General features: G+C 36.1%; 1 protein-coding gene and 1 long non-coding RNA gene across 3 annotated transcripts in view; both read right to left on the bottom strand.

The window, feature by feature from the left end:
* Positions 1-21140, bottom strand: part of LOC309480540 — a 188235-nt gene that overhangs the window by 117498 nt on the left and 49597 nt on the right. The window lies entirely within an intron of this gene.
* LOC309479782 (uncharacterized protein) overlaps positions 1-21140 on the bottom strand; it is a 59636-nt gene that overhangs the window by 30297 nt on the left and 8199 nt on the right. Inside the window, exons 1-2 of one of the 2 annotated variants that reach the window (XM_082143968.1) lie at positions 19667-19863; positions 9589-9995 (exon numbers count right to left, since the gene is read on the bottom strand). In XM_082143968.1, the coding sequence (XP_082000094.1) occupies positions 9589-9658 (70 nt within the window). In that variant the 5' untranslated portion in view covers positions 9659-9995; positions 19667-19863. Of the gene's footprint in view, positions 1-9588; positions 9996-19666; positions 19864-21140 lie in introns of those variants that run through there. The other variant, XM_082143969.1, reaches the window with a different exon arrangement.

Raw genomic sequence — 21140 nt, 5'->3', positions numbered from 1 at the left:
AATAATGTTTATGCGTGGTTATCGAAAAAACAAAAAATTAAAGTTTTTGAAATAAGGCCACAAAACACATACTAAATATGTGGCAATAAGACTTTTGACTAATGGATGTCGTCGCCTATAGTTTTTTCTTCAAAATTATCTGAAAATAGTCTTGCTTTATCGTTCACATAAAACCATACATTGATTTAAATTGATGTAAAACAGGTTTTGCTTGGAAAGCCAATATGCGAGGGGGCGTGAACGAGGAGTGGTTTACACCTTAGAATACACCCACTCTGCATAATGAGCCATTCACTCAGGTGTGACACTGACTGAGCCACAATGCAAGGACAAAAGATATATTTAGAAGGAGACTTATATTGACCATTTAAGATTTTGCTTACATCTATCTTGTAAATATGTTTTGCTATTTTATTAAAACGGTTACAATTACAACAATAATTACAATTTCAACAATATTTCAAGTGTACTCTTTCTTTGTAAAAAAAAAAAGATTATAGGCCTACGTTTTATCTATGTATTCATTAGTTTGAATATAACCAACATTGGAACAGCTAAATTCTTGGTTGATGACTTTTTTTTTGACAAAAATAGTATTTTATATATAGAAATTGCTAAACAAAAGCTTATTTGATGTGGCAGTATATTCTACAGTAAAAACTGTACCCAAATCTACTAAACAAAATGTTGTCTTTCATATTTCGTCTGACTGTAACGTTGTTTTCATGAAATATTAGGGCATATTGTTCATTTGCAGTTTAATACGTTGCTTATACAAATAGCCTACATTTTATTTCAACATTCAGTCGATGTTTACTCATCTCAGAATAGCAATACAGTTTGCTAAAACATCATCATTCATTCACACACGCAATTTAAATTTAAACTGTCTTTGCCAGCTGTGGTAAACAGCGCGCATCTCTGCCGTTTATTCATTCATAAACAGAAACCCACGTGAAGAAATTCACGTGAGAAGGAAAAAACTTACTTGTATTCCTCAGCTCGCTCCTCGATATACCCGCACTTCTGAGGGACATTTTCCATTAGTATTATTCCTCACAGCGCTGCAAGACGGTGTAAACAATGATCTAAATAAACTTGTGTGTTTTCTCGAGCTGATGGGGGCGTTCACAGGATTGCCTCAGTCATTTGCGTTTGAATAGCGCGCGCTCTCCGTGGGCGGGGCCGATTATAACGTAATGAGCTGAGATAAGCTTGACTGGAATCGCTCTCTTTTAATACAGATTTCACAAGATGTGAATATTTGTTTTTTATATAAATTACTTCATTTAAAAGAGGAGAGTTCAAGCTTCATGCCTGTGTGCCTGTATGTCTGTTTGACTGAGTATTCGCTGAGCTACAGTTAATTTTCGGACGCGTTTCAGAATGGACTACACTGGCAGAGAGAAGGCAGAACTCGCTTCGTGTTTATATTTCTTTATTTGACGAAAAGCACAACAGTTTGTTTTTATTGTGAGTATACACAAAAATAATACACATTTAACAGGATCGATTGATGTATAACACAAGCATATAAAATAAAAATTTATATTAGAATTGATTACTTTTTGCACTGATAAGGAAAAAAGCGATCAGATCACGCCAGCGTGATCGCCGACCTCTAAGGGTTAATTAAACGATTAGTCGGGCGATTATTTTATCGATTAGTCAACTAATTGGAATTAATTATCCTGTCTGTTATTCTCATATTTCTGTCGAACCGTTACTTCGATGGATTTCAAACTCAACAGCTGTCTGGACACGAGTAAGTGCAGTGCCAAGTCTGACGTTGTTCGGATGAGAAATGCAAAAGATATCGGTAAATATATCGGTAAAAGAAGCACTTAGAAGAAGGTTGTGGTTTAAAAATAAACATTCTGACATAAACACTCTGTCAGCTACAATGTTTACTTCTGAATAATATATATAGTATAAACATGATAAATCCATTTTGATTAATTTGAGTAAAAAGTGTGTTTTCTTTACCAAGAAAGTGGCAAGATGAAAACCATTATTTTCTGTTTCAAACTTTCACATAGCATCTTTAGGATATAATAACAAATAATTCAAATCCAGATTTAGATTTTAAAAGATTTATTATAAAAACGGATTATTTTCCCCAAAAAATGCAATAAATTCATGACACTTTTTTTTTTCCAAAATGCAATTAATCCATTGAATAAGTTATTTTTCATATTGAAACTGTTGAAAATACACAACTAAGTAAGTTGATCCACATATGACAGCCTCTGAACTCGGTCAATACTAATCTTATACAGGCACATATTGGACAATACATTCAATCAGCCATCGCTAAGAAATACCTCCTGAACTTTCTTGACGGCGATCAGCTGTAAAATGGCTTGGTCCTGCTCGGTTTTCGTTGACTTTGAGTACAAGAATTGAAAGTTTTCTAAAAGATCCCCTGGGGTTAACGTGTCAGCATTCGACAGAAGTTTGATGCTGTCGTGTGAGAACAGGCAACAGTCGGCATTTATCTTGTGTGTGGCGAGCTGTACCTCCGGGAATGGTGCAAAAAAGAAAAAAAAGAAGCGTCGACGCAAAAATATGACGTCGGCGTAATTTTGACGTCATCGACGCACAGCTACAGCACTAGTGTATACTATGGTGGATATTATAATGTTTAGAACCGTGTTTACTGTTACATACTGTGTTTGTGGATATCTGCTCAAACGTAGATGTATAATATGTGACCCCGCCTGTGAAACCAAGGCTAAAGTCGCAGAATCGCATTATGAGTTAACGAGCGTCAAAGTAGTCATAGCCATAAAAAAGACAAAAATAGTCCATGTGTGTTTATTGCTGTAAATGATAGATTATACCAATGGTTTTGAGATGCAATACTTACATTTTCATTTATAACATGATAAATACTGAAATTAATGCTTTTATTGACACTACGTTATACTTTTGCAAAAAAAAAAAAAACCGGACGTGGCCATTGATTTCGATCGTCTCTGGGTTTATTTCGCGCAACAACACTGCTGATTCGTATATCATTCGGTTCAGGAACTTCTTTTCTGTGTCTTTTCTATTAGAAAGAGTAAAAACAGACTTTAATATCAATCCGTGAGCGCCGGTAGTCAGGTCAACACAATGGAAAAAAAGGAGAGAGATTTAAGCTGGGTTTAGATGTCTGTGGTGATTTTTTCTTGTCATAGCCAATATTTTAAGAACTGCTTATTTGTTTTGTAGCTTAGTATTCTGCCAATAATATTAAACTTATTTTAAGGACATTTTTGGCCTACTACGTGTTATTTGCTGGATGGTAACATTAATGCGTTGTTTTGACATCTGACATGGCCATGGCTTCGCCGGCGACACCGAAGTATGAGCAGGAATGGAAAATAGCTGCTTGCTTGATATTAATCTCGGTGGAATTGCCCCAAATTATGATTTAACCGGTTTTATTGCGGATTATTTTCTGGAGGATGATTGTGATGATGAACAGGACACGTTCTTTGACGAAACTGACGAGGAATTTGACGGTACGTTTTTTTAATTTAATTTTTTATGCTAAATATGTAAATGTATACTGTCAGTGTCCAGCCAATGTAATGCTAACACATATCTGTGATGCAAAAATAATGGATTTAAATGTTTATTACATTTGTTGATTGGGATTGAGTCAGTTTAAATTAATTACGTTTATGGCATGATGTTTATTTGTTTCATTACACTCTGAATTGAAGTCTGCTTACCACCTATAGGCTGTTTCTTGTTCCTATGCCCTCCCCTCAATTAATCAGATCCAGTCTGACTAAACTGAAAAAATATTTTCTGATATTTTCATATAAAATGCTTCATTATCCATTTTAAATGTGGAATTAAACCCACTTCCCATTCTTGCATGTTACTCAATCATGTTTTTAGGTATCTTGCTTTGAATTAAAAAAAAAATTATCTTTGCTTTTTCAGGCAGTGACCAACATGATGAGGAGGACAAGCCAGTTTTGGTGATTGAACCCCAAGCTATTTGTCTGGCGAACATGAAGAGGGAACACCAGCAAGAAGAATTTGCTTCGAATGCTGGAAGTCCAGATGTGAAACTGAAAGTCAGTTTCTCTTGCAACTGCAAGTATTTCAATGGGGAAAAGTGTTCTTTATTTTTCAAGGAGGGAGAGTTGCTGTCACTCAGGATTTTATTTTGCATCTAGACAATTTTAGAATGTGTACAAAGTTTGAGACTGACCTGTTGAAGGGATAGTTCACCCAAAAATGATTTACTCATACTCACCCTCATGTTATTCCAATCCTGTATGAGTTTCTTTCTTCTGCTGAACACAAAATAAGATGTTTTAAAGAATGTTGGTAACCAGACAGTTGGCGTGCGGCACCTATGGAAGTCAATGGGTGCCGTCAACTGTCTGGTTACTAACATTCTTTAAAATATCTTATTTTGTGTTCAGCAGAAGAAAGAAACTCATACAGGTTTTTGGGTAAACTATCCCTTGAAATTGTATTTATTTATTTATTTTTTACTCCAGATTTACTCAATGTTACACCGTGGGCCAGTAAGAGAATGATCATTTCAGAGAATGAGAAATGTTATGTTATTTAATTGATATATTATTGACATTTCACTGATATTACATTTTACTAATAAAGTTATACAAATCATTCCACTGAATTGACATGGTAATTGTTGCTACGATCAAGCTCTTGTGGTTCCCCCATACGTTTCAATGTTTTTATGCTTTTAGTTTTTTGGACATGCACATCATAATAAATAGACCTGTTTTACAAAACTTTATATCACTAAAAAGGGGGAGAATCTCAGCTTTAATGAGTTATAAGGCACATATGCAGGATAACTATGGATCAAATGTGTTGCAGTTTTAACAAAAAACTTATTTTTAAATTGGAATTTCTCAAAAATATGATTTTCTGAGCCCGGATTTTAGCAAATCTTTGACATGGCCTTACTCAGTCAATATTAAAGATATCAAGGTTATATTTTCACAGAATGTTCTTTACATTGTGTAGGATGATTCTATGTAGAAAACATTGAATCATAAAAAAAATGATTTTAGCTGGGTTTTCACAGGCAGGGTCACATGAGCGGCTTGATCGCTTCAGTAAATGTTCTCTGCACACGATTGAAAAGCAAAATGCGCCAAACAATAGGCTTCATTTTTTTTACTCCAAATGTTTATTTTCGTTATGACATTATGAAATGAGATATTAGTAACATGATAATCAATATATTTTTCTCTAGTGCAGTGTTACTGAAGTGTTCCTTTTTAACGATTTATAGGCTATTGTAATTATTATTTTATGCAGCACAGCACATAGATTATGCTATATATAAAATGAACACCAGGTTTGTTGTGCATTGTAGGCATAAGCTATGTGCTGTGCTGAAATTATATATATATATATATATATATATATATATATATATATATATATTTATATTTATATTTATATATTTATTTATATATATGGGTCAATGACGTGACGGCAAAATTTTCTGTCCAATTGCATTTTTTTCAGGCAAAAATGGGTTTAAATCCATAAAAAGATACTGTATATTTGTAGTACCTCTCCCATGTATGTACTCACTTTAACTTTTCAAAAACCTTTAGTTATTATTATTATTTATTTATTTGGTTATTTAAAGTGTCAAAACATCATGTGGTGCGACTGTCCGGCCATAACTTGAAAACGTCTTTGAAATTACTCTGAATTTACTCAAATTTATATTCTGCACTATTTGGCATGATTTTCAAAATGTTTTGTAATCCTTTAAAAAAATTCAAAGGATTTGTATTTATATTTCCATCATAATATACTAACAAACTTTGTCCGATGGTGTACATTTTATGAAATATCATGTGGTGCGACCATCAAGGAACTACCATTTTGGGACTTTTATGTTGAAAACTATTCAAACACAGGAAGTTACATCATATACCAATTTACCAAGGACCCATGGAAGCAGCAAGCAGGTTTGTAATGATCTCAAATTGGAAAAAAAATAAACCTTTGTAATGCTTGGTATGTAGTTGCCACATTTGGATGTCATGTGGTATGACCTCAATAATTTTTTTTATATTAAAGTTATTTCTACAAATATATATTTTTATTATACATTTCTATAGTGACCTTTTTTGGCAAGCTAACTTGTTTTGTTTAGGTGGCCAATTCTGTGCCTGTAAATTTTGACTGAATTTGAAAATATCATGTGGTGCGACCAAATATCATGTGGTGCGACCACTGCAGACTGTTTTCCATGATAGATATATGTCCTAGATTGGCAGTTTTATGCTTTTATATTCAATTGACGGCTTATATAAAAAAAGTACTTTACTTTAGTATCATCTGGAATGGATTTTTATGCAATTTGGGATATTTTTTATATATTTCAGACAGTATGTTTACTCTTTGTACAATATGAGAAAAATGCATGTAATTTCAGTTTAGTAATAATGCATTTATTAGTAGTGTAGGCTATTTATTATTGCCTATTTATTTAAAACTATTTTAATCTATTTTACCAGTGCTACAAAATCGAAACATTGAGAAAATCGCCTTTAAAGTTGTCCATTTATGTTTGCGATATTGCTATATTCACTCACAAAAATAAACGTTTATAAATTTATGGTAGGACATTTACCAAATATAAAACATGATCTTTATTTAATATCCTAATGATTTTTGGAATAAAAGAAAAATCGATAATTTTGACTATTGATTTGCTGCTCAAGAAACATTTCTGATTATTATCAATGTTCATATTTTTGTGAAAACTGTGATACATTTTATATGTCAGGATTATTTGATGAATAGAAAGTTCAAAAGAACAGCATTTATTTGAAATAGAATCTTTCGTAACATTATAGCCTGCGCCTGAATGTGACACTGAATGTGTCTTTGATTAATAAAAGTATTAATTACTTTAAAAAAACTATTGACCCCATATGTTACCTGTATACAATACTTTTATGAAATAATTTATATATAACATTATTATTTGTTAGAAAGAAATTCTAAGTAAAGTTAAATTAAATGGTACACTTGTGTTTGTGATGTGATTTTTATTAAAAAAAAAATTTTTATAAAGTGTTTATGTTCATGAAAATTCTGTGAAATTTGTATAAAATCTGGTTTAAATTATTTTTTGTATAAAATGTTTTATTCATTGATCTCTTTAAATAGATTTTTAACTATATAAGGTCTTCGTGTCATTTGGAGCGACCACTTATCATGTGGTGCGACCAATAAAAGCAATCACTGTATTAAATTTAAAATAAAATATCTTATTTCTGTGGCTGAAATATGAATCACTGATACAGTACGCTTTAGTAAATTACATTTTTAAAACATTTCTATCAGTTTTATGTGATTTACAGGAAAAATAAGTCTGTTAACTAGATTTAAGGCGGCAACTCAGAAATTATAGAACAAAAAATTAGATCATTATTTACAAAAACTCAAAAGAAATGTAAATACTTGGTTTCTAAACACTTTAATAACTAAGAACTTGTAAAAAAAAAAAGTTTAAGCATGTTAAGGAAATTAATTAATTTTAAGATAAATCATGGTCGCACCGCATGACATTTTTTTTAAGGCTACGGACAATTCATCTAGATGAAAAAACACTAAAATCACTTAAATTAAATTTTTTAAATGAATTTAGGTGTACACAGCATCCTTAATGTTTGAACAATTATTTTTTCTTGTATTTTAAAATTGGCCTGTTGAAAATCCTTATACGTCATTGACCTATATGTGTGTATAGCCCCTTTCACACAGAGATTCCGGAAAATACACGGATAAAGTGACCCGGGATTTGACCCGGGTTCGTTTGATTTTGGTTCATTCACACTGCCAGTGATTTTCCGGAATCAGAGAGTGCGTTCACACACAACCCGTAAAAATGCCGTAAAGACACGTGACATCGATGTGACTTGTAATCTCAGCAGCGTCTTAAGTTTGCTTATGAGCTGCGATCTCTCTCTCGAGAAACCACGCCTGTGCATTTGTTTCTCTGATTCGATCATAAACTTGCGCATTACGTACCGTTTCACAGCTGGAGAACAAGCCCGGCTTCAGCGTCATCACTACGACACGGCATTATTACGGCTTTTGTTCACACAGCGCGCGTTCCGGGACTGAACACGGCAATGTTACTAGGTCCCGACCCGGCACCGATCCCGGCATAAATCCCGGGTCGAGTTTGCGTTCACACAGAAGGCGCTCTGGCAATTTGCCGGCAATTTGCCGGGTTCAAAGCGCTGTGTGAAAGGGGCTTATGTGTATTCTGTACATTTTAAAAAGCAATTTTAACCTGAAAAATCTAAAATGTATTCCCCAAATCGTGCGGCCCTATAGTTTCTCTTGATATCAGTATGTTCACATCGTTTGTTTTTTTCAGGGACCAAATGCCCCACTGAGGAGTCCTGCTGACTTCAACATTCACATGAGTCTCTGTACATGAACATGGTAAAGTGAAAATCAGAAAAGGTATGTACTATGTTTCAGGAATGACACAAAGGTGTGTGACTGGTTAAGTCTCTGTCTTTAGATCATTGTTTTCAATAATGTGCTTTTTTGTCATTTGTTGAGTATCTTTGGATTATGTTGTGTTGTAAATAAATCCAAACAATCTAAAAGCCATTCTTTTTTAAATCTCCTCATTCTTTGTGCAAGGTTGCTCTGAATGATAGGGCCTGATCGCTCCTAATAGAGCCATTATGGGAGGGTCTTTGTCTTTCTCAGGTGTGAAATACATACATATTAATGAGATGATCACACCTCCCGCATAAAGCTTTCTTACACAAAACACGTCTTACAAATTTTAAATCAATATATTGTCTTATCTGAATGAGCAGTCAGGGTGATTTTCACATAGTTTTGGAGCAAATATTCTAGGCTACGTGATACAATTTTCCAAAGTCTTGTGAAGAAATAATCAGTATGGGTTTCATGGCCTTATTTCAGTGACAATTTTTTTTTTGTATTTTCACAAACCATGCATAAATGTCATGATCTCAAAACTACAAACTTTTACATACATGCTGCTGATATATTAATGTAGCAGCGTTTGTGCTAAATACAGTGGCCTCTTTCTGCTGCATGATGGGAAGACAAGAAAACAATCTCAATCCACTGTCTCAGTTTTTACACAAACTGTAGCATTGACTGTTTTCATCAACCCTGTTACTAAAGTTACTCTAAGATCTTATAACTGTGAATAACTTGTATGATAATTGCCATACTACTTTATCAGTAACTTGGGGTTTACTGACTATTCTTAAAAAAAAAAACTATTTGTAAACTGTTGAAAATGACAAAAATTCTGGTAACTTTGTTGCAAATTGGGAACCAGATATAAAATAAATGTGAAATAAAACAGTTAAAATAGTATTTAGCTTGATCTGATGTTGACCATCAATGTAGAAGTGTCTCAAACCTCCCTCTACTGACCATTTGTTGAAGAAAACCCAGAACATTCTGTACCGTTTCATAGTTGAACTGTTTATCTAAATGTGATGAAGTGCTTGAATGTTTCTAACATGAATGTTCTTCAGCATCATGAATGAATGAGGAATAAACACTAACCTCTTTGTTCTTCAGTGTGTTTCATTCTGCAGGGTTCTGGATCACTCATGTTCTCTCTGTCCTCTTTCATAAACTCAGTCTTGGCAGATTTCTGCTTTTCCTGATGCTCTGATGCTCGTCTTCACTCGTAGCTGATGGGAATTTACAGCATTTATTGGAGAATTACTGTGGGAGGAGCTTCACTGATGATGTGACTGCAGTGGGAGGAGCTTCACTGATGATGTGATTGCAGTGGGAGGAGCTTCACTGATGATGTATTCCAGTGTGGGATGAGCTTCACTGATGACGTGAGTGTGGTGGGAGGAGCTTCACTGATGATGTGATTGCAGTGGGAGGAGCTTCACTGATGATGTAACTGCTGTGGGAGGAGCTTCACTGATGATGTGATTACAGTGGGAGGAGCCGATCTGCCAAAATCAAAAATAAATCGTGAGTGAGTTTGTTTTCATAATAAATGACACTTGTAATCATTTATGTCCGTCTATCTATTCATCGTACAGTAACTGATCTCAATTCATTAATTATTTTTAATTATTTTTATTGCTAACCCTAACATTATTCTGCTCCTTCATTAACATACAGGTATCTAGAAATATAGAAAATAGTATAAATCATTTAAATTCTTCCAAGTTTAAATAATGGTAAGAAAAACAGTTCAAATCATAAACAGAAATAAACACAGATATAGTAGCCAACAAATACCCTCAAAATCATCCAAGCCCATGGAAATCCAGAGGGATGTGTGGATGCGACGCTCCCTGTCACTGAGATGATGCTCTTTTCTAGTTTTTCAGAGCATGACCAATGTTTGCCATTAAACCTCCAGTTTTAATGTTTCCCTCCCCCAGTTTCATAAAGTTTAAAACAAGCATGTCATATAGAGAAACACTTTGTCACACCACCCCGTCACAGTCAACCATCGGTTACCAAAAGAAATGAAATTTTACATAAATGAATGTTGAATGATGTTCTTGTTGTGTAAACTAATCAAATAAATGTAATTTTTTTTGTATTTTTTAAGTGTATTTGTTTTTTCAGTACAAACAATATGGCCATGGAAATGTTGAATTCATATTTCAAGATTTTAAAAAAAATAGGAAAAACATTTGATTAAATTACAGACTTTCTATTGGTGGTTTCCAAAAACAGACATTTTACTATTAGGAAAACTACTGGCACACACACATGTTGTCCGTGACGGGGTGGCACAAGAAAGACTGCCCTGCCTGAATAAAATGATAATATTATTAATGATTTTGTGCCTGAGGTGGGAAAATTATTATTATTATTATTATTGGGGATTAACATATCTTTAAAGTTGTAAGTAAAAAAAAAAAAAAAAAATTTGTTCTTAATGAAAAATGAACAGTGGAAATGGCACCCTTGCGTAGAGTGACTCAATAGAGAGCACCACGAGCACTATTGTTCCCAGTGATGCGCGGGTTGATCCAAAATGAGCGGGTGCCTGCGGTTACCCGCGGTTACCCACGGTTACGAGTCATCCAAAAATATTTTTCATGATATTCGGGTCGCGGTCGGTCAGGTCGTAATTTATATAGTACTAGACAATTTTTTATGAAATACATAGGCCTACACTTTATTGGCTGAATAACTGGCGGGAAGATGACGCACAAGCTCAGTCTGCAGGTAGAGATGGAGGCGGCAAGAGGAAAGGTGAAGACTGGGGAGTGGAAGCTCCGCAAATACACAAATAGAAAGAACAAAGTTTGGGAGACATTTGACGAAATAATGAAAGATGATGACCAAAGTGCTGGCTTTGTCATGTGTACTTCTTGCGATGCTATTTACACATTTGATAACCACAAAACTGGCACGACCAACCAGGCACGGCGCCAGGATTCCAGTTTTGGATGGGCCAGACCAAATGTGGGTGGGCCTTAAATTAAAAACGTAAAAAATAAATTAAAAAAAGTTATCCAATCACTGCTTAACCTAATAAAAAAATATTGACTAATATAGCCTACTGTTATATTATCTGTGCGTATACATAATATAGATTTTAATAGCTTGATGCTCTTTAAATATTTTGTTGCATTGTTAAAAAGCGGCCAGGGCTGAGCACTACCGCAAACTAATAGAAAACAACCAAAACAATCCAAGGTTTTTATTTAACACCGTGGCTAGACTAACAAATAAACAGACGTCACCCGAACAAAATATCCCGTTACAGTTCAGTAGTAATGATTTCATGAACTTCTTCACTGAGAAAATAGAAAGCATCAGAACCACAATTGTAAACGTTCAATCTTCAATCACGCCTTATAATTCAGCTTCAATTATCACCCCGCAAGAACAATTACAGTGCTTTACAACTATAGAACAAAAAGAGTTAAATAAACTTATCACTTCATCTAAAACAACAACATGTTTATTAGATCCTATACCAACTAAACTACTGAAAGAAGTGTTACCTGTAGTGGAAGAGCCTCTCCTCAATATTATTAACTCGTCTTTATCTTTAGGTCATGTTCCAAGAACATTTAAACTGGCAGTTATAAAACCTCTCATTAAGAAACCACAATTAGATCATAATAATCTAGCAAATTATAGACCCATTTCAAATCTTCCATTTATGTCTAAAATATTAGAAAAAGTGGTGTCCGCTCAACTGGGCTCTTTCTTGCAACAAAATGATATCTATGAAAAGTTTCAGTCTGGATTCAGACCGCATCATAGCACTGAAACTGCGCTCGTTAAAATCACAAATGATTTACTTTTAGCTTCTGACCAAGGCTGTATCTCAATACTAGTTTTACTTGATCTTAGTGCTGCGTTCGATACTATAGATCACACAATACTCTTAGATCGACTACAAAATTATACTGGTGTTCAAGGACAAGCACTAAGCTGGTTCAAATCATACCTATCTGACCGCTACCATTTTGTCTATTTAAATGGAGAAAAATCGATCATAACTCCAGTAAACTATGGAGTGCCGCAGGGATCTGTGTTAGGCCCTCTCTTATTTTCAATATATATGATGCCACTTGGAAATATTATAAGGAAACATGGAATTAGTTTCCATTGTTATGCGGATGACACTCAAATATATATTTCATCACGGCCGGATGAAAACGCTAAATTTTCCAAATTGACAGAGTGTGTTAAAGATATAAAAGATTGGATGACGCGTAATTTTCTTTTATTAAATCCAGACAAGACAGAGGTAATACTTATCGGTTCAAAAAAACGCCCACAAAACATCGCACAATACAACTTTAACATCATAGGATGTCCTGTTACTTTATCCTCTACAGTAAAAGACCTGGGTGTTATACTCGATTGCAACCTGTCTTTTGAAAATCATATTTCATATGTTACAAAAACAGCCTTTTTCCACCTTAGAAACATTGCTAAGCTACGTAATATGCTATCAGTTTCTGATGCAGAAAAGTTAGTTCATGGATTCATGACCTCGAGACTGGATTACTGTAATGCTTTATTAGCTGGTTGTCCTGCATCCTCAATAAACAAGCTACAGTTAGTCCAAAATGCCGCCGCTAGAGTTCTTACGAGATCAAGAAAATATGATCACATAACACCGATTTTATCATCACTGCATTGGTTACCTATAAAGCTCCGTATTAATTATAAGATATTGCTACTGACTTACAAAGCCCTAAACGGCTTAGCTCCAGTCTATTTAACGGATCTTCTATCACCCTATAATCCATCGCGCTCTTTAAGATCACTAAATTCAAGGCTTTTGGTCATACCTAGGATATCCAGAACCACCAAAGGAGGGAGAGCATTTTCACATTTGGCTCCAAAACTCTGGAATAGTCTTCCTGATACTGTTCGTTGCTCAGACTCGCTCTCCCAGTTTAAAACTAGATTAAAGTCGCATCTCTTCAGCCAGGCATTCATATAATCCTACAGTTCAAACTACAATCCGGCCTCTAGCTCATAAATGCCAGAGGAGAACTGGCCCCCGACTGAGCCTGGGTTCTCCCAAGGTTTTTTTTCTCCATTAGGTCACCTGATGGAGTTTTAGGACACCATTAGGTCACTTGATGGAGTTTTTCGGTTCCTTGCCACTGTTGCCTTTGGCTTGCTCAGTTGGGGATATTTTGGGGATATTTAATTTAATTTTATCAATCAATAAATTCCTCTTGAAACAAACTTTGTTGTATTATTTTAATTTAATACTGGGAAGCTGCTTTGATACAATCTGTATTGTGAAAAGCGCTATACAAATAAACTTGACTTGACTTAAAAGTAAATCCGCGATCGCTCTCCATGGTTCTGACAAAAGAAGAGCGCTTTGGAATCTCCATTACGCATCATACGCATCATACCTGGGCTGCATTTTCCGATAACATTGTCTCTTAGCGCGCTACGAAGACTCTTAAGGTATAACTTAACTAAAGGTATACTACCACTAAAGGTATATCATTGCTAGGCGTCTTCAGGGCTATCATCCACTCGCGAGGCAGAGGCGCTGAAAGGCAGAGGCGCTGGCGCACTCCTAGCAACGGCGCTGTTTTTGGTAAAACATGATTTTGACGACTTCATTAAGTTTTGTTTTATAGAAAACTCTTTTTAAAAGATTTTCGTTTTGTATAAATTGTATCTTAATTTTGATCAATGTTTTATCAATCAATTGCCCGTATTTAATAAATAAGAAGCAAATATATAGCAGTAGGGCTGCACGATATGAGGAAAAGCTGCGATGTGCGATAAGATTGTTTAATATTGCTATGACGATATGACTTGCGATAAACATTCAAATGTGAATGTTAGCTATGCTGTTCCCATGTCTTAGTGCTTTAATAGGTTCTTTGCGTGATAGGTCAAACGTTTATTACCTGCCTGGTTCAGATTACACGATATTAGCGCAATTTTGGCACGATCCGTTTGACGTATGGGTGTCGTGGGGATTCGTAAACGACAACGGGCGTTGGGACGCAAGATTCGATCGTTTCAGACCTGCCAACCTTGCAAAAATGGTGGGGGGGGGATTGTATGGGCGGTTTGGACGACAACATGCGTTATATAATTGCATTGCATATAATGTGTGCTGGTCAACTAGTCTAAAATTAAGAAACCCCTAGAACACAGTAAAAAAAAAAAAGATTAAAAAAAAACATAGGAACATTGTGTACAATTAAGATAGGCTAATTTATTTATTTTCCAATATCCAAATATGATACTAAATACCACAGGGAAAAGGGCTTCTATTTGTGATGTGCTGTCTTTGCATTTAAACATTGCACATTTTAAACAGGACACGCATTAGCTGCATAAATGTTAGCCAATACAAACATATTTAATCACTTATTCTAAAAATAATATAAAGTATAAGTTCCGAATCCGACATATAATGAGGGCTGTGTTAACAGTAAACGTCCGTCATTTAACGAATTTTAAAAGCAGGGATGGATAATACAAAATGCTTTTTGACAGAAAAAAAAACAAGCAAGAACAAAATTTTAATTTAGCCCGTCAATTTTAATTTTACAATGATCTTCCCTCTCTCTGTGCGCGCGCGTCCGTGTTTGTGAGAGCTCGCGCAGAACTGATACAACGGTACTTTTGAATCCATAAGTAGCCTAACTAACGCGCTAGTTTTCATACAAAATAAATATGTAACATAATTAGGTAGGCTACTTTAGATATAATTAACACAATAACGTAACACATACGTTTCTCAACACTGAGAATGAATGAATAAATAAACGCCTGTTTCTCCAGACTCGCGCTTATCAGTAATCCACAAATCACAGCACTTTCATAATCACTAACGTTAAGCCATAGCGATTTCAAGATTTATAGTTCAGCATTACTTGAGCATTTTATTATTTGCATGACTGAATGATGTCTTCCTCTTTTCTGAGTGACCATGAATAACTTAACGGAGTATTTTAAGATAATCCATGCGATCTGTGTGATCATCGAATCCATAAGATTAAGTTAACTCAACAATCAACTGTCCACATCGACCCCAGGCCGTTTCCCTTCAGGAGTCAGAAGTACTGTACTGTCCTCGCTTATGACATCAGTCAGACGGCGGCCGCGGGAGTGGAAGGGGGGTCGAGCGGGAATCTTTATTGGTGTTGATTTTCAGTCTCTTTTTAATGATAGGCCTTACGCATCTGTCAATCATCCCCGCTTGCTATTTGGGGAATGAACCCAGCGCTATGATTGGTCGAACTTTTCTTCTTTTGCTGTAGCTTGATTTGAGGACAGCGCGTGCACAGAGGCGTCACCAGGTTTTTGCGTAGTTTAGAGTGACAAATCGTATCAGCGTACTTTGAAGTCAAAATGCGTATCCGCTACGCAAAATGCGTGGTAAAACATCGATGCTTGGGTTTTAAATATTCAAGTAAACAACAAAAAATGCCAGCAAACGGCCGCTTTTATCATGTTTGTTTTCAACGCTGTTTCCAGTGATTTCTGATTAGTTTTCTGATAAAACTTCCATTTGTTGGTGAATGGGTTAGTGTGACGTTGTTCCAGAGAGGCGTGTTACGGGCGTGTTTTAGTGAAGCGCTGTGGAGCTTCTGGCCCGACAGTGGAAACGCAGGCCCGGTGCTATTAGCCCGAGGCTATCAGCCCGGCACGGCCCGTTTAAAGCCCTGGCTCGCACTGGCCCGACAGTGGAAACGCGGCTAATGAGCTTGGAAATCACAACGAACTTATTCTGCCTAAATAAAGTAATGATTACTATATTTATAACTAGCATATCTGTAGTTCCAGTTTCTGCATTGTAAAATGTAAGGTAGGCACGCGAGGAGTGAACATTTAGACATAGAGAAAAAGTATCAAACATAGCCTGTGCATAAAAGTTCGCTTTTCTTTTACACGTGTGTGAAATCCAAGTGTGCGTCGCTGACTTCGTTTAGCCGCAGCATTACCGAGTCACATAATGTATTTAGTGCATCACTAAGTAGTAGATTTTAGAAGGCAGGCAGCAAATGATGATTGAAAATGGTTTGTTGTAGCTTGATGGAATAGATGGATATAATTAAAAGAGTGCAGGTAAAGGGATAAGCAAGTTGACATTGTAATTATAAGGTAGCTTATAACATTGACATTTGGCAGACGCTTTTATCAAAAAAAACATTGCATTTCAAGGTACACATTTACAATCTTATCAGTTCTTCACACACACACACACACACACACAATTACATAATTGAATTATTACTGTCAATATTAATAATAATAGTTGACTTTTTTTTGTTCAAAGGACTTTAAGTTTCATATCTTAAGTTTGTATTTTTATACATTATATTTATCAGAACTTTAATATATTCTGTTCTGTTGTGACAATAAAACAAACAAGTTTATTTTTAAACTGCATTATCATATTATTTTAGTAAGGCTGAGGACTCTTAAATAAGGACAAATAACTAATGTTAGGGAAATCTGTTCATGTTTTGTTACGCGTTTCTGGATTTAAAAAAATATATATCGGCCGACATATCGGAATATCCGATTTTTAAATCACCAAATATTTGTATCGGTATCGGCCTTAAAAATCCTTTATCGGTCGGACTCTAGTGTGTGTGCGTGCGAGTGAATGTTTGAGAGTGAATGTGTGAGTGTGACGGCACGCGATGACTGGTCGGAAAGCAACGTGTAGTCTAGGGGTGACCCCGAATAGTCGAAGATTCGATGCTTCGATAGGAGGAGCCTGATTCGACTACCGATCTCACGTCGAATATTCGCAGGGGTGTTATGAAACGAGGATCATGCCACTTTGGCTATATGAGGGCGCTCAATGTCTGATTTCACATTGAACTAGCTTTTATGTAAAATATGTTAATATTCAGCCTATTATGATAATGCTGTAGGCCTATATAAAAATGTGCAAAGAAAGAAGCTTTTAATAAATATTTTTTAACGTGCGTGAATAAATCCAAACACCTCGTGACAGATTTAAGTTTCACTTTCAATCCGTGACCGACAGAGGAGCGTCTTCGTGGCAAGGATTTAAATCTTTAACAATGTCTGGGATAAGAAAATCTAAAGTGTGGATTAACACGATTAGAAAGGATATTCTCCAAGGCTGGATTTAGCATCAGGAAAACCATGATCGCACTTCTGCCGGCCAACGTTAACATGTTTCACGCATAGACTGGGTTTCACATTAGAATGTATTTTATCCACAATTTGAAAAGACTCCAACGGACAGACAGAGTGAAAGACTTTCAGGATTTGTTCTCTCGATCAGGTATCGGGTACAAGTGATTTCAAAACTTTTCAGCCGGTTCTAATTTTATTTTTGGATGCTGTGAACATTTTTAGCTAAAAAGACTGCCTCTCCAGTTTAGCATTTATTGTTGTTTCTGCAGTTAAAAAGACAAAGTTGAAAATTCTGGCTACTATCGTTATTTTAATTATTTCTTTATTTTTATTTTATTTATTAATCTGTCAGGGTTATCTAATCTAACTATTTGTGGCTTGTGTTTTGAATATATGTTCCCCTGCACTTTAGGCATTTTGCACACATTTGCTCCTCATCCTGTGACTTGATTCTGATTTATTTCGTTTTGTATTTTTATTTATTAGAAAGGTATATTCTGTTCTAATTTAATTTAGTGAATTAATTGTTTATTTTTTCGGTGCATCGATGTTGTGCTGTAGGCTGGCCTGCTCGCACAGGTAATTTAGCCGATTTAATTTGATTTGCATGTGAAATGCAAATCTGCAGTGTGGCCTTTCTGGAGTTATTTATGTTATTTCTTAGTTTTATTGATCAAAAATGTTTTTATACATTTTCTTCTATATCTTTGTGTGATTTTCTGTACATCGCGGCTTTGAAACGTTAAAGCCCCACCCCCATACACATGATTCGACTATTAGTCGACTATAGGCAAGACATGACGATTCTGATTCGACTATGAAAATCCATAGTCGGGGACAGCCCTAGTGTAGTCTGACATGTTTCTTGTCCACAACACGACAAGATTTTAGGAGTCAAAAACGTGGCCTAATCTGACTCCGTGACTATCATAACAGACACAAAAATCTTGTAATCTGAACCAGGCATTATTCATCGGGTCAGGCTGTCTGTTGCGATGTGTTCATATCGCGATGACAATGAAAATTCGATGTATCGTTCAGCCCTATATAGCAGACAATGTAATAAGGCGCCGGCACGATCACTTGCATTGCATGTGAACTGGAGGGCGCCGAAACTCAGCTTGTGCCTCACAGATTTGAGAAATATAGGCTACAATTAAATGTCTCCTTGCTAATTTAGACACATTCATAATCATTACTTTAACCGGTTCTTTGTGGCAAGCTTTATGCGTGCGGTCATAACGCTTATTATCCTGTAGGCTATAGCCTATTTAAGTAATTAAATTAATATAAAGGGGCGATTTGTCCACGAATGGCTTAAATGAACAACTACTAGTCGACTAGAAAAAAAAAAAAATTAGTCGGAGGCAGCCCTTATTCCACATATTTTCGAGCCAGGCTCAGGCCATTCTGGATTGAGCGAGCGACCCTGCGGAATGAACGAGCGGAGCGGAATATTCAGAGATGCGCTCTCCGCTCACGAGCTCTGATCGGAACAAACCCGAACCTCACTGTCTGCTGAACTTGCGCAGAAACATCAAAATACACATAGCCAGCTTTTTAAAATAGTTTTTAAAACTAAACATTTAGACTATTTTAGTACAAATTATGAGCTTATTGACGATTTTTTTTATAATTCTTGACAAAATTTGAATATATTAAGTTATATTAAGAGAGCATTTAGCCTACTACTTTTAAAAAATGCGGGTCAGGTAAAATTTTTTTTTTTTTTTCGGTCCGAGTTGCGGGCGTGTTAGTTGAAAACATCGGTCGGGTGCGGTTGTATAAATACATTGACCCGCGCATCACTGATTGTTCCCAGAGTAAAACGCGATTCATATTTATTAGTATTGATTTGGCTCATTATAGGCTCAATGTAGAGCATTTAGCAGAATCTGTTCCAGTATGACACTTGAGATCGATATCCATTCATTCTCTTCACAGATCTCAAACTGTCGCTTAATCAAGCTGTATAGCGTGTGTGATGGTTGTGTATATGAGAAACCCCGTGATCTGCTCTCCTCACCTCAGAAGACTCGATGCTGAGACCCAATGAGGGAAGAAGAGACACGGCTACTAGCCTACTAGCTCTCTCTGCGTCCGGCCGGAATGTCTCGATCGCCCACAGCTCCCGGGACTCAGCTTCTGCGCTCTACAGCCGCCGTCGTGTCGTGTGCGGAACGCCAACATTGGTCAGAGAGTTACGACTCTCCCATGGACTGCCATGGCAACTGAGGGACGCGGAAGTGACGCGTGTAGACGAGCACGAGCACGAGCAGGCGCAGCCGACAGCTCCAGCACTGAACCCCGTCACTCTCACGCCGCCTTCACACTGGCAGTTGAAATCAGCTCCGATACGGCTACGAAACGACCGGAAGTCATTCATTTCCTATGGAGATTCGCAGACCGCATGCGAATGGGTGCGAACCGGGTCCGAACGAGTGCGGTGCGAAAAAAAACGTGTCCGTTGCGTCATCCGGTCATCCGGATGCGTTCAAAAAATGTAACTCTTGCGAAAGGCTACGGACGGTTCCTATCCGACAATTCCAGCGGAAGTTAGCGTTGCTATGGTACTGATAAACAAACCTGAATTCTCAACTTTTAATAAAATAAATAATGATTTTATAACGATAAGTTGTCATGTCATTTTTTTATTTTCATGATTTTCTAACGTTATTAGGGCAGTTAATACAATTAAAAGCCCTATATACCACTATATCACATTTAGCCGACCTGACATATCAACGTCCTGGGGAACTTTCCTCCACTCAGCAGCCTTCCGATTAATGTCTCTATAACCCTCATCAGAGAGATCATACAGAATTGTACATTCTGACACTGACAAAATCAACCGTTAATCTCTCCACCATTTTTGTTCTACTCGCTTCCGAAGCTTTTCAACGGTGTAGTACGACGTCCGCTGGGGGCGTATTGCGTATTACGGAGCTGATTTCAACTGCCAGTGTGAAGGCGGCGTCAGTGTTCCCGAAGCGCGCTCGCGGTAAGTTGACGAAACTGGTCACTTTAGCCGTCCTCTCGTGAATCTAGGCAGTAGTTGTATTTTATGTAGCCAGCTTTAGTTAATGTTTAATGGAAGAGAATCGCTAATTGTGGTTTATGTAAAATGTTTGTGTAAAAAAAAATATATATATCACTGATTCTTGAGAGTCGGGACAAAACATGTCCCACATAGAAAAGTCTAATTTATAGCAAAAATTAAGAAATTCATCATGATTGACATACTTACAAAGTTAAATCTAAAGGAATTGTATATACCTATCTGATTTTTAGAATAACCCTTTTTATCTTTTTGGGGAAAATTTGTTTAAATGTATGGTCTGTGGTTAGAAGGTCCATGTTATTGCACTTGTCCTCAGCAAGAGGTCACAATATTAACCATCCCAAAAAACTTAAAAAAAGCTCTAAATTGTGAAAACATATATATATCAAATAAAAAATAAGGGGTATCAATATACAAAACAATGCATGAAGTGAACATC

The sequence above is a fragment of the Leuciscus leuciscus genome, assembly GCF_965113295.1.
Source record: "Leuciscus leuciscus genome assembly, chromosome: 1".
Taxonomy (NCBI): Eukaryota; Metazoa; Chordata; class Actinopteri; order Cypriniformes; family Leuciscidae; genus Leuciscus; species Leuciscus leuciscus.
This window is presented reverse-complemented; position numbering and strand designations above follow the sequence as displayed.